The sequence below is a fragment of the Scyliorhinus canicula genome, chromosome 18, assembly GCF_902713615.1.
Source record: "Scyliorhinus canicula chromosome 18, sScyCan1.1, whole genome shotgun sequence".
Lineage (NCBI taxonomy): Eukaryota > Metazoa > Chordata > Chondrichthyes > Carcharhiniformes > Scyliorhinidae > Scyliorhinus > Scyliorhinus canicula.
Genome location: NC_052163.1, coordinates 637866 through 651199, shown reverse-complemented (window position 1 = coordinate 651199; position 13334 = coordinate 637866). Strand labels below are relative to the sequence as shown.

General features: G+C 52.0%; 1 protein-coding gene across 1 annotated transcript in view; it reads right to left on the bottom strand.

Annotated features, from left to right (window-relative positions):
- The window catches only part of utp6 (UTP6 small subunit processome component), a 52763-nt gene that overhangs the window by 23503 nt on the left and 15926 nt on the right, over positions 1-13334 (bottom strand). The window contains exons 2-8 of the mRNA XM_038777894.1: positions 11350-11406; positions 11170-11262; positions 10751-10798; positions 3546-3609; positions 2685-2803; positions 2361-2438; positions 762-843 (exon numbers count right to left, since the gene is read on the bottom strand). Coding sequence (XP_038633822.1) covers positions 762-843; positions 2361-2438; positions 2685-2803; positions 3546-3609; positions 10751-10798; positions 11170-11262; positions 11350-11406 — 541 coding nt within the window. The remainder of the gene's footprint in view (positions 1-761; positions 844-2360; positions 2439-2684; positions 2804-3545; positions 3610-10750; positions 10799-11169; positions 11263-11349; positions 11407-13334) is intronic.

Below are 13334 nucleotides of genomic sequence, written 5' to 3'. Positions count from 1 at the left end.
TTCCCGTATACCTGACTGAGTGTGAGCATATCCCTGTATACCTGACAGTGAGTGTGAGTAGATTCCTGTATATCTGTGAGTGTGAGCAGATCCCTGTATACCTGACTGAGTGTGAGCATATCCCTGTATACCTGACAGTGAGTGTGAGTAGATCCCTGTATATCTGTGAGTGTGAGTAGATTCCTGTATATCTGAGAGTGTGAGCAGATCCCCGTATATCTGACTGAGTGTGAGCAGATCCCTGTATACCTGACCGTGTGTGTGAGCAGATTCCTGTATATCTGTGAGTGTGAGCATATCCCTGTATACCTGACAGTGAGTGTGAGTAGATTCCTGTACCTGTCTGTGAGTGTGAGTAGATTCCTGTACCTGACAGTGAGTGTGAGTAGATTCCTGTACCTGTCTGTGAGTGAGAGTAGATTCCTGTACCTGTCTGTGAGTGTGAGTAGATTCCTGTACCTGACAGTGAGTGAGAGTAGATTCCTGTACCTGTCTGTGAGTGAGTAGATTCCTGTACCTGTCTGTGAGTGTGAGTAGATTCCTGTACCTGACAGTGAGTGTGAGCAGATTCCTGTATATCTGCGAGTGTGAGTAGATTCCTGTACCTGGCAGTGAGTGTGAGTAGATTCCTGTATATCTGTGAGTGTGAGTAGATCCCTGTATACCTGTCTGTGAGTGTGAGTAGATTCCTGTATATCTGTGAGTGTGAGTAGATTCCTGTACCTGTCTGTGAGTGTGAGCATCGGCAGTTACTCACTTACCAGCGACTTTCTCGATGGCCCTCTTGTACACAACACGAGCCAATTGTCCACGGAGAATCTCCATGGGAAAATCTGCTTTAGCCTGGAGGCACACAGCAAATGGAAGCACCAGTATCAACAAGGGGCTAATTGGCACAGAGTCAATAAGATTAAGATTAAGGAGGTAAATGCGCGGCTCAAAGATTGGTGCGGGAGAAATGGGCTGAATTCATGGGACATTGGCACCAGTATTGGGGAAGGAGAGTGCTGTTCCCATGGAACCGTCTCCATCTGAATCAAACTGTGGGACCAGAGTCCTGGTCAATCTCATAACTAGAGCCTTAAACTAAATAGTGGGGAGGGGGAGTGTTCAGTTCTACGGAGAATTAGAAAATCCAAGTTAAAGGAGAGGGGAGAAGTGCAGGTTAATGACGAGAACTTTAAACTAGTTAAAGGGCCCGAGGGCTCAGGAGACATTAGCAAAGTTCCCAGACCAAGTAATAGAAGAGAGTATAGAAGGTGACAGGAACATAACCTCAGGCAGAGCAAAAACGGGGACAAACATGAGAAGGGGGGTGGTCAATGCAGGATTGAGGGTGTTGTACCTAAATGTGCTCAGTATACTGAACAAGGTCAATGAGCTTGTTACGCACAATGAAATTGGCCGGTACGATGTTGTGGGCATCACAGAGACGTGGCTGCAAAGGGATCAGGGCTGGGATCTAAATATCCAAGGATATGTGTCCTATCGAAAGGAGAGACAGATGGGCAAAGAGGGCGGGGTTAATCATAATAATAATTGCTTATTGTCACAAGTAGGCTTCAATGAAGTTATTGTGAAACGCCCCTAGTCGCCACATTCCGGCGCCTGTTTGGGGAGGCTAGTATGGGAATTGAACCCGCGCTGCTGGCCTTGCTCTGCATCACAAGCCAGCTATTTAGCCCACTGTGCTAAACCAGCCCCGTACTGTTGCACTGTTAGTAAGGAATGAAGTTAAATCGATAGCAGGGAGTGATATAGGATCAGAAGGCATGGAATCTCTGTGGGTGGAGTTCAGGAATCACAAAGGTAAAAAGACCCTGATGGGAGTTATGTACAGGCCCCCGAGCAGGAGTCAGGATGTGGGGCAGTAAATAAATCAGGAGATAGGAAAGGCATGTGAAAAATGGCAACATTACAATAATCATGGGGGACCTCAATATGCAGGTGGACTGGGAAAATCAGGTTGGTCGTGGATCCCAAGAAAAGGAATTTGTGGAATGTCTACGAGATGGTTTTTGGAGCAGCTTGTGACAGAGCCCTCTAGGCGGCATGGTAACACAGTGGTTAGCACTGTTGCTTCACAGCACCAGAGACTCAGGTTCGATTCCAGCCTTGGGTGACTGTGCGCAGTCTGCGCGTTCTCCCCGTGTCTGCGTGGGTTTCCTCCGGGTGCTCCGGTTTCCTCCCACAGTCCCGAAAGACGTGCTGTTTAGTAATTTGGACATTCTGAATTCTCCCTCAGTGTACCCGAACAGGTGCCGGAATGTGGCGACTAGGGGCTTTTCACAGTAACTTCATTGCAGTGTTAATGTCAGCCTACTTGTGACAAGAATAAAGATTTCTCTGTAACTCTGTACCAGTTCCACTCGTGCCACCTCCAGCAGCTGCTTTTCCTTTTGAATCTTCTCCGCATTCATCAGCTCCATCCGAAAATACTGGCAAACAGAAAAGCAGGATCATCAGCTCACTGCCTGAACGGGGCAGGCAGCGACCATCAGCTCTCCCCCTGTCACTCCCATCAGCTCTCCCCCTGTCCCTCCCATCAGCTCTCCCCCTGTCCCTCCCATCAGCTCTCCCCCTGTCCCTCCCATCAGCTCTCCCCCTGTCACTCCCATCAGCTCTCCCCCTGTCCCTCCCATCAGCTCTCCCCCTGTCACTCCCACCGTCAGATCAGAGCTTACCTCCTGATAAACCTTCTGAGAGTCTGGGTGGAATCGCAAAGCGCGGAGGAATAAATGCCGGGCGTTCTCAGATGATAAGCAATCCTCCATTTCCCACTTAGCTGCCATGATCCACAAAGCTGCAAATTAACGAAAGGAACAAATAAAGATTCTGAAAAGCAGTAATCACCAGGTTAGTCGCTCCCGCACACACCGCTCCCCCCCCACACACACCGCTCCCCCCCCCCCCACACACCGCTCCCCCCCCACACACCCCTCCCCCCCCCACACACACCCCTCCCCCCCCACACACACTCCCCACCCACACACCGCTCCCCCCCCACACACACTCCCCACCCACACACCCCCCCCACACACACCGCTCCCCCCCCACACATGCCGCTCCCCCCCCCCCACACCGCTCCCGCACAGCTCCTCCACGTCAGACAGCTCCTCCATGTCACACCGCTCCCGCACAGCTCCTCCACGTCACAGACAGCTCCTCCACGTCACACACACCGCTCCCGCACACACACCGCTCCCGCACACACACCGCTCCCGCACACACCGCTCCCACACAGCTCCTCCACGTCACACCGCTCCCCCGCCCACGCCGTTGCCACGCGCACACACAACGCTCCGCACACGCACACCGCTCCCACACGCACACCGCTCCCACACGCACACCGCTCCCACACGCACACCGCTCCCACACGCACACCGCTCCCACACGCACACCGCTCCCACACGCACACCGCTCCCACACGCACACCGCTCCCACACGCACACCGCTCCCACACGCACACCGCTCCGCACACGCACACCGCTCCCACATGCTCACCAGTCCCACCGTCAGGGACAAAAAGATGACACCTATCTAACCTGGCTTGTTTGGGTGAATAGCCAACATTGCCGAGAACACCTTGCTCAGCTTCACCTTGGCATTCTGGGAAAGAAACAAGAGCTTTAACATCCACATCAACATCAAATCCAGCAAGGATCAATTACAGAAAAAAGTGCAGAAAAGGCCTTTCGGCCAATCGAGACTGCACCGACGCATGAAAGGCCCTGAGCCCACCTTATCCCATTTGCCAGCACTGGGCCCAGAGCCTTGAATGTTAAGACGTGCCAAGTGCTGATCCAGATACTTTTTAAAGGATGTGAAGCAACCCACCTCTACCCCAGTGTCCAGTGGGGTACCACAGGGATCTGTGCTGAGCCCCTATTATTCATCATTTATATAAATGACATTGATGACTGTGTAGGGGCAGGATCAGGACGTTTGCGGATGACACAAAGATTGTGGTGGTTAACAGTGAGATTCAGTGTCTTGGGTTACAGGAAGGTACAGACGGGATGGTCAAATAGGCAGAAAGTAAAGCAGGCAGGTCATGTTGGAGTTAAATAGAACATTGGTGAGGCTACAGCTGGAGTCCTGTGTGCAATTCTGGTCACCACATTATAGGAAGGATGTGATTGGACTGGAGGGGGTGCAGAGGAGATTCACCAGGATGTTGCCTGGGATGGAACGTTAAGTTATGAAGAGAGGTTGGAGCAGAGAAGACTGAGGGGTGACCTGATCGAGGTGTACAGGATTATAAGGAGCACAGACAGGGTGGATAGGGAGCAGCCGTTCCCCTCAGTTGAACGGTCAGTTACAAGGGGACAAAGCTCAAGATGAGTGGTGGGAGGTTTAGGGGGGATTTGAGGAAAATTATTTTTACCCAGAGGGTGGTGACGGTCATGAACACACTGCCTGGGAGGGTGGTGAGGGTCAGGAACACACTGCCTGGGAGGGTGGGAGAGGGTCAGGAACACACTGCCTGGGAGGGTGGTGACGGTGTGGAACACACAGCCTGGGAGGGTGGTGATGGTCAGGAACACACTGCCTGGGAGGGTGGTGAGGGTCTGGAACGCACTGCCTGGGAGGGTGGTGACGGTCTGGAACGCACTGCCTGGGAGGGTGGTGACGGTCAGGAACACACTGCCTGGGAGGGTGGTGACAGTCAGGAACACACTGCCCGGGAGGGTGGTGATGGTCAGGAACGTGCTGCCTGGGAGGGTGGTGACGGTCCGGAACGCACTGCCTGGGAGGGTGGTGATGGTCAGGAACACACTTCCTGGGAGGGTGGTGATGGTCAGGAACGTGCTGCCTGGGAGGGTGGTGATGGTCAGGAACACACTGCCTGGGAGGGTGGGAGAGGGTCAGGAACACACTGCCTGGGAGGGTGGTGACGGTCAGGAACACACTGCCTGGGAGGGTGGTGATGGTCAGGAACACACTGCCTGGGAGGGTGGGAGAGGGTCAGGAACACACTGCCTGGGAGGGTGGTGACGGTGTGGAACACACAGCCTGGGAGGGTGGTGATGGTCAGGAACACACTGCCTGGGAGGGTGGTGAGGGTCTGGAACGCACTGCCTGGGAGGGTGGTGAGGGTCAGGAACACACTGCCTGGGAGGGTGGTGACGGTCAGGAACACACTGCCTGGGAGGGTGGTGACAGTCAGGAACACACTGCCTGGGAGGGTGGTGATGGTCAGGAACACACTGCCTGGGAGGGTGGTGAAGGTCAGGAACACACTGCCTGGGAGGGTGGTGATGGTCAGGAACACACTGCCTGGGAGGGTGGTGATGGTCAGGAACACACTGCCTGGGAGGGTGGTGAGGGTCTGGAACGCACTGCCTGGGAGGGTGGTGACGGTCAGGAACACACTGCCTGGGAGGGTGGTGATGGTCAGGAACACACTGCCTGGGAGGGTGGGAGAGGGTCAGGAACACACTGCCTGGGAGGGTGGTGACGGTGTGGAACACACAGCCTGGGAGGGTGGTGATGGTCAGGAACACACTGCCTGGGAGGGTGGTGATGGTCAGGAACACACTGCCTGGGAGGGTGGTGAAGGTCAGGAACACACTGCCTGGGAGGGTGGTGAGGGTCTGGAACACACTGCCTGGGAGGGTGGTGACGGTCTGGAACACACTGTCTGGGAGGGGGGTGAGGGTCTGGAACGCACTGCCTGGGAGGGTGGTGAGGGTCTGGAACACGCTGCCTGGGAGGGTGGTGAGGATCAGGAACAAACTGCCTGGGAGGGTGGTGACGGTCTGGAACACACTGCCTGGGAGGGTGGTGACGGTCAGGAACACACTGCCTGGGAGGGTGGTGACGGTCTGGAACACACTGCCTGGGAGGGTGGTGATGGTCAGGAACACACTGCCTGGGAGGGTGGTGACGGTCAGGAACACACTGCCTGGGAGGGTGGTGAGGATCAGGAACGCACTGCCTGGGAGGGTGGTGACGGTCAGGAACACACTGCCTGGGAGGGTGGTGACGGTCCGGAACGCACTGCCTGGGAGGGTGGTGATGGTCAGGAACGTGCTGCCTGGGAGGGTGGTGAGGATCAGGAACACACTGCCTGGGAGGGTGGTGAGGATCAGGAACACACTGCCTGGGAGGGTGGTGATGGTCAGGAACACACTGCCTGGGAGGGGGTAGAGGCTGGAACGCACTACCTGGGAGGGGGGTAGAGGCTGGAACGCACTACCTGGGAGGGGGGTAGAGGCCGGTTGCCTCACATCCTTTAAAAATAATGAATAATAATTTTAAAAAAATAATCTGTATTGTCACAAGTAGGCTTACATTAACACTGCAATGAAGTTACTGTGAAAATCCCCTAGTCGCCACATTCCGGCGCCTGTTCGGGTACATGGACGGAGAATTCAGACTGTCCAATTCACCCAACAGCACGTCTTTCAGGACTTGCGGGAGGAAACCGGAGCACCCGGAGGAAACCCACGCAGGGGGGGGGAGGGGGGGCGAGAAACTTCCCAACTTTTCCCTACTTTTACCAGCTAGAGATTTCTCATATCCCCGCTTTGCTCTCCTAATTGATTTCTTAAACTACATCCTGTACTTTCTGTGCTCCACTGATGCCTCTGTTGGTTTGCTCCCCTTGTACTTAGGAAGGGGCAAAAGAGGGGGAGGAATTGCATTCCTAGCTAAGGAGTCAGTTACAGCAGTAAGGAGAGTCATTACTAGCTAAGGAGTCAGTTACAGCAGTAAGGAGAGTCATTACTAGCTAAGGAGTCAGTTACAGCAGTAAGGAGAGTCATTACTAGCTAAGCAGTCAGTTACAGCAGTAAGGAGAGTCATTACTAGCTAAGGAGTCAGTTACAGCAGTAAGGAGAGTCATTACTAGCTAAGGAGTCAGTTACAGCAGTAAGGAGAGTCATTACTAGCTAAGGAGTCAGTTACAGCAGTAAGGAGAGTCATTACTAGCTAAGGAGTCAGTTACAGCAGTAAGGAGAGTCATTACTAGCTAAGGAGTCAGTTACAGCAGTAAGGAGAGATGATATCTTGGGGATGGCGTTAAATGAAGCTTTGTGTGTGGAGTTTAGGAATAGAATAGGGACAGGATGTTTATTATAAACCCCCAGATAATCAAACTCTGCTCCATCGAAGCCCTTAACACAATGACTATCCCAGTTAATGTTGGGAAAGTTGAAATCACCCACTATAATTACCTTAATATTATGTTTACACACTTCTGCACATTGCGCACATATTTGCTTCTCAATTTCCCGCTGACTATCTGGGGGTCTATAATAAACACCGTAGCAATGTGGCTGTCCCTATTCTATTCCTAAACTGCACCCTCAAAGCTTCATTTAACGCCATCCCCAAGATATCATCTCTCCTTACTGCTGTAACTGACCGCTTAACCAATAGTGCAATTCCTCCCCCTCATTTACCACCTCCCCTGTCTCTCCTGAAGATTCTGTATCCCGGGATGTTAAGGTGCCAATATTGTCCCTCCCTCAACCACGTCTCCCTGATGGCTACTATATCATAATTCCACGTGTCAATCCTCACCCTGAACTCATCCATTTTACATTTAATACTCCGGGAATTAAAGTAGAGGCCATTCAGTAGTGAACACCGCCCAGTCCATCACACGAACCTGCCTCCCGTCCATTGACTCCATCTACACCTCCCGCTGCCGGGGGAAAGCGGGCAGCATAATCAAGGATCCCTCCCACCCGGCTTACTCACTTTTCCAACTTCTTCCATCGGGCAGGAGATACAGAAGTCTGAGAATACGGACGAACAGACTCAAAAACAGTTTCTTCCCCGCTGTCACCAGACTCCTAAACGACCCTTTTATGGACTGTCCTCATTAACACTACACCCTGTATGCTTCATCCGATGCCAATGCTTATGTAGTTACATTGTATATATTGTGTAGCCCTATTATGTATTCTCATGTACTTTCTTGAATTCTGTTCAATTCCCTTTCTTCCAATGTACTGAATGATCTGTTGAGCTGCTTGCAGAAAAATACTTTTCACTGTACCTCGGTACACGTGACAATAAACAAATCCAATCCAATTCAGCCTTGATTTACTCTCCTGAAACTTACTACCGCTGCATTCCCTCTGACTTGATTGTTTTACTGTGATACACGGTGTCCCTATTCTGCTAACAGAGCTGGATTAACATCAGCAGAGATACAGTCAGTAACACAGGGTGCTGGGGGAGAGGGGTTACTGAGAGACAGTGTGAGGGAGCTGGATTAACATCAGCAGAGATACAGTCAGTAACACAGGGTGCTGGGGGAGAGGGGTTACTGAGAGACAGTGTGAGGGAGCTGGATTAACATCAGCAGAGATACAGTCAGTAACACAGGGTGCTGGGGGAGAGGGGTTACTGAGTGACAGTGTGAGGGAGCTGGGGGAGAGGGGTTACTGAGTGACAGTGTGAGGGAGCTGGGGGAGAGGGGTTACGGAGTGACAGTGTGAGGGAGCTGGATTAACATCTGTAGTGATACAGTAACACAGGGTGTTGGGGGAGAGGGGTTACTGAGTGACAGTGTGAGGGAGCTGGGGGAGAGGGGTTACTGAGTGACAGTGTGAGGGTGCTGGGGGGAGAGGGGTTACTGAGTGACAGTGTGAGGGATCTGGGGGAGAGGGGTTACTGAGTGACAGTGTGAGGGAGCTGGGGGAGAGGGGTTACTGAGTGACAGTGTGAGGGAGCTGGATTAACATCAGTAGAGATACAGTCAGTAACACAGGGTGCTGGGGGAGAGGGGTTACTGAGTGACAGTGTGAGGGAGCTGGAATAACATCAATAGAGATACAGTCAGTAACACAGGGTGCTGGGGGAGAGGGGTTACTGAGTGACAGTGTGAGGGAGCTGGATTAACATCAGTAGAGATACAGTCAGTAACACAGGGTGATGGGGGAGAGGGGTTACTGAGTGACAGTGTGAGGGAGCTGGATTAACATCAGCAGAGATACAGTCAGTAACACAGGGTGCTGGGGGAAAGGGGTTACTGAGTGACAGTGTGAGGGAGCTGGATTAACATCAGTAGGGATACAGTCAGTAACACAGGGTGCTGGGGGGGGGGGGAGGGGTTACTGAGTGACAGTGTGAGGGAGCTGGATTAACATCAGTAGGGATACAGTCAGTAACACAGGGTGCTGGGGGAGAGGGGTTACTGAGAGACAGTGTGAGGGAGCTGGATTAACATCAGTAGAGATACAGTCAGTAACACACGGTGCTGGGGGGAGAGGGGTTACTGAGAGACAGTGTGAGGGAGCTGGATTAACATCAGTAGAGATACAGTCAGTAACACAGGGTGCTGGGGGAGAGGGGTTACTGAGTGACAGTGTGAGGGAGCTGGAATAACATCAATAGAGATACAGTCAGTAACACAGGGTGCTGGGGGAGAGGGGTTACTGAGTGACAGTGTGAGGGAGCTGGATTAACATCAGTAGAGATACAGTCAGTAACACAGGGTGATGGGGGAGAGGGGTTACTGAGTGACAGTGTGAGGGAGCTGGATTAACATCAGTAGAGATACAGTCAGTAACACAGGGTGCTGGGGGAAAGGGGTTACTGAGTGACAGTGTGAGGGAGCTGGATTAACATCAGTAGGGATACAGTCAGTAACACAGGGTGCTGGGGGGGGGGGGGGGGGGAGGGGTTACTGAGTGACAGTGTGAGGGAGCTGGATTAACATCAGTAGGGATACAGTCAGTAACACAGGGTGCTGGGGGAGAGGGGTTACTGAGAGACAGTGTGAGGGAGCTGGATTAACATCAGGAGAGATACAGTCAGTAACACAGGGTGCTGGGGAGAGGGGTTACTGAGTGACAGTGTGAGGGAGCTGGATTAACATCAGTAGAGATACAGTCAGTAACACAGGGTGCTGGGGGAGAGGGGTTACTGAGTGACAGTGTGAGGGAGCTGGATTAACATCAGTAGAGATACAGTCAGTAACACAGGGTGCTGGGGGAGAGGGGTTACTGAGTGACAGTGTGAGGGAGCTGGAATAACATCAATAGAGATACAGTCAGTAATACAGGGTGCTGGGGGAGCGGGGTTACTGAGTGACAGTGTGAGGGAGCTGGATTAACATCAGTAGAGATACAGTCAGTAACACAGGGTGCTGGGGGAGAGGGGTTACTGAGTGACAGTGTGAGGGAGCTGGGGGAGAGGGGTTACTGAGTGACAGTGTGAGGGAGCTGGGGGAGAGGGGTTACTGAGTGACAGTGTTGAGGGGAGCTGGATTAACATCAGTAGAGATACAGTCAGTAACACAGGGTGCTGGGGGAGAGGGGTTACTGAGTGACAGTGTGAGGGAGCTGGATTAACATCAGTAGAGATACAGTCAGTAACACAGGGTGTTGGGGAGAGGGGTTACTGAGTGACAGTGTGAGGGAGCTGGGGGAGAGGGGTTACTGAGTGACAGTGTGAGGGAGCTGGGGGAGAGGGGTTACTGAGTGACAGTGTGAGGGAGCTGGGGGGAGAGGGGTTACTGAGTGACAGTGTGAGGGAGCTGGGGGAGAGGGGTTACTGAGTGACAGTGTGAGGGTGCTGGGGGGAGAGGGGTTACTGAGTGACAGTGTGAGGGAGCTGGGGTGAGAGGGGTTACTGAGTGACAGTGTGAGGGAGCTGGAGGGAGAGGGGTTACTGAGTGACAGTGTGAGGGAGCTGGGGGAGAGGGGTTACTGAGTGACAGTGTGAGGGAGCTGGATTAACATCAGTCGTGATGGATATTAACCCTGGGGAAGAAAGTGAAAATCCTTACCCACTTCTTGCAAAACGCGATGTGCGAGAGCCACAACTGGATGTCACCCTGTAAAATATTGTTTAAACCTTTGGTCAAAAGCAATAAGGTGACAGAACCATCCCCCCCGCCCCGAACGCCCCCCCCCCCGCCCCGAACCGCCCCCCCCCCCCCACCCCGAACCCATCCCTCACCCCGAACCACCCCCCCCCCCCACCCATCCCGTGCTCTGAACTCCGCCCTCCCCACCCCCCCGAACCAATCCTGCAGTCTCCCCACACAGCCAGCCCCAATCCCACTTTCTGACCTGGAACCCTGCTCTTCCACAGCACCCGGCCCAGATCCCCGACACTATCTACACCACACACTCTGCCAAGCTCCCGAACCTTAGCCTCCACACGCCAGCTGCCCCCACCCCACCGCCCCGAGTTCTGTCTTACCTTCCACTTGGTCAGAGCTCTCCGGAACAACCCGTGAATCCGGTTAACAATGGCATATTCAACTTCCTCTTTCTTAAAGGTGTAGCCAATTCGCTAGAATGGAAGTTAATATGTTTACAATGTGCAACATTACACTCAAAAATCATTACATCTGATCACAATAACTTTGCTGTCACTCACTGCTCGCCTCCTCTTGATCAATTCCAGAAAGTTTATTTCATACTGAAAAATAAAACACTCAATAAATCAGAACAGCTGTAATAATAATAATATCCTTTTATTGTCACAAGTATGAAGTTACGGTGAAAAGCCCCTCATCGCCACATTCCAGCGCCTGTTTGGGTAAACTGGTGCGGGGATTGAACCCGCGCTGCTGGCCTTGTGAATAAGGGGGTGGTGAATGGGGAGGATGAGGGGGTGGGGAGAATGGGGGAGGGGATTTGGGGGAATTAGGGAATGGGGAGGATGAGGGGGGGTGAATGAATGGAGGGAATGAGGAGGAATTGGGAGGTTCCGGTGATGACGCAGGAATTTCAGATGTATAATGTGTGCAGTCTGTGTTCGTGTGTGTGACTGCGACTGTCACGTTTTAAAGAATCCTGGTGTAAACGACCAGCAGACACTTTGACATCATTAGTGTCGGGCTGATTAAATTTTGTTTACGTGAAGAAGCATCTATGGGAAATAGATAATTAGACATTGTGTCTAGCCTCAGTGTGATGATGTAGTTAATGGGAGGAGCGAGGGCTGAAGCAGTCAGGTGCCGAGGTTCAGGTCAGTTAAAGTTCAGTCGGCGAGTAGACCGGCAGTTTGGGTAAAGGCGGGCAGGTTAAACAGTAGTTTGATTCAGTCGGTGGGCAGGTTAAACAGTAGTTTGATTCAGTCGGTGGGCAGGTTAAACAGTAGTTTGATTCAGTCGGTGGGCAGGTTAAACAGTAGTTTGATTCAGTCGGTGGGCAGGTTAAACAGTAGTTTGATTCAGTCGGCGGCAGGTTAAACAGTAGTTTGATTCAGTCGGCGGGCAGGTTAAACAGTAGTTTGATTCAGTCGGCAGGCAGGTTAAACTGTAGTTTGATTCAGTTGGCGGGCAGGTTAAACAGTAGTTTGATTCAGTCGGCGGGCAGGTTAAACAGTAGTTTGTGTCAGTCGGCGGGCAGGTTAAACAGTAGTTTGATTCAGTCGGTGGGCAGGTTAAACAGTAGTTTGATTCAGTCGGTGGGCAGGTTAAACAGTAGTTTGATTCAGTTGGTGGGCAGGTTAAACAGTAGTTTGATTCAGTCGGTGGGCAGGTTAAACAGTAGTTTGATTCAGTCGGTGGGCAGGTTAAACAATAGTTTGATTCAGTCGGTGGGCAGGTTAAACAGTAGTTTGATTCAGTCGGCGGGCAGGTTAAACAGTAGTTTGATTCAGTCGGCAGGCAGGTTAAACTGTAGTTTGATTCAGTTGGTGGGCAGGTTAAACAGTAGTTTGATTCAGTCGGCGGGCAGGTTAAACAGTAGTTTGATTCAGTCGGTGGGCAGGTTAAACAGTAGTTTGATTCAGTCGGTGGGCAGGTTAAACAGTAGTTTGATTCAGTCGGCGGGCAGGTTAAACAGTAGTTTGATTCAGTCGGTGGGTAGGTTAAACAGTAGTTTGATTCAGTCGGCAGGCAGGTTAAACAGTAGTTTGATTCAGTCAGCGGGCAGGTTAAACAATAGTTTGATTCAGTCGGCGGGCAGGTTAAACAGTAGTTTGATGTCAGTCGGTGGGCAGGTTAAACAGTAGTTTGATTCAGTCAGCGGGCAGGTTAAACAGTAGTTTGATTCAGTCGGTGGGCAGGTTAAACAGTAGTTTGATTCAGTCGGCGGGCAGGTTAAACAGTAGGTTGATTCAGTTGGTGGGCAGGTTAAACAGTAGTTTGATTCAGTTGGTGGGCAGGTTAAACAGTAGTTTGATTCAGTTGGTGGGCAGGTTAAACAGAAGTTTGATTCAGTCGGTGGGCAGGTTAAACAGTAGTTTGATTCAGTTGGTGGGCAGGTTAAACAGTAGTTTGATTCAGTCGGCGGGCAGGTTAAACAGTAGTTTGATTCAGTCGGTGGGCAGGTTAAACAGTAGTTTGATTCAGTCAGCGGGCAGGTTAAACAGTAGTTTGATTCAGTCAGCGGGCAGGTTAAACAGTAGTTTGA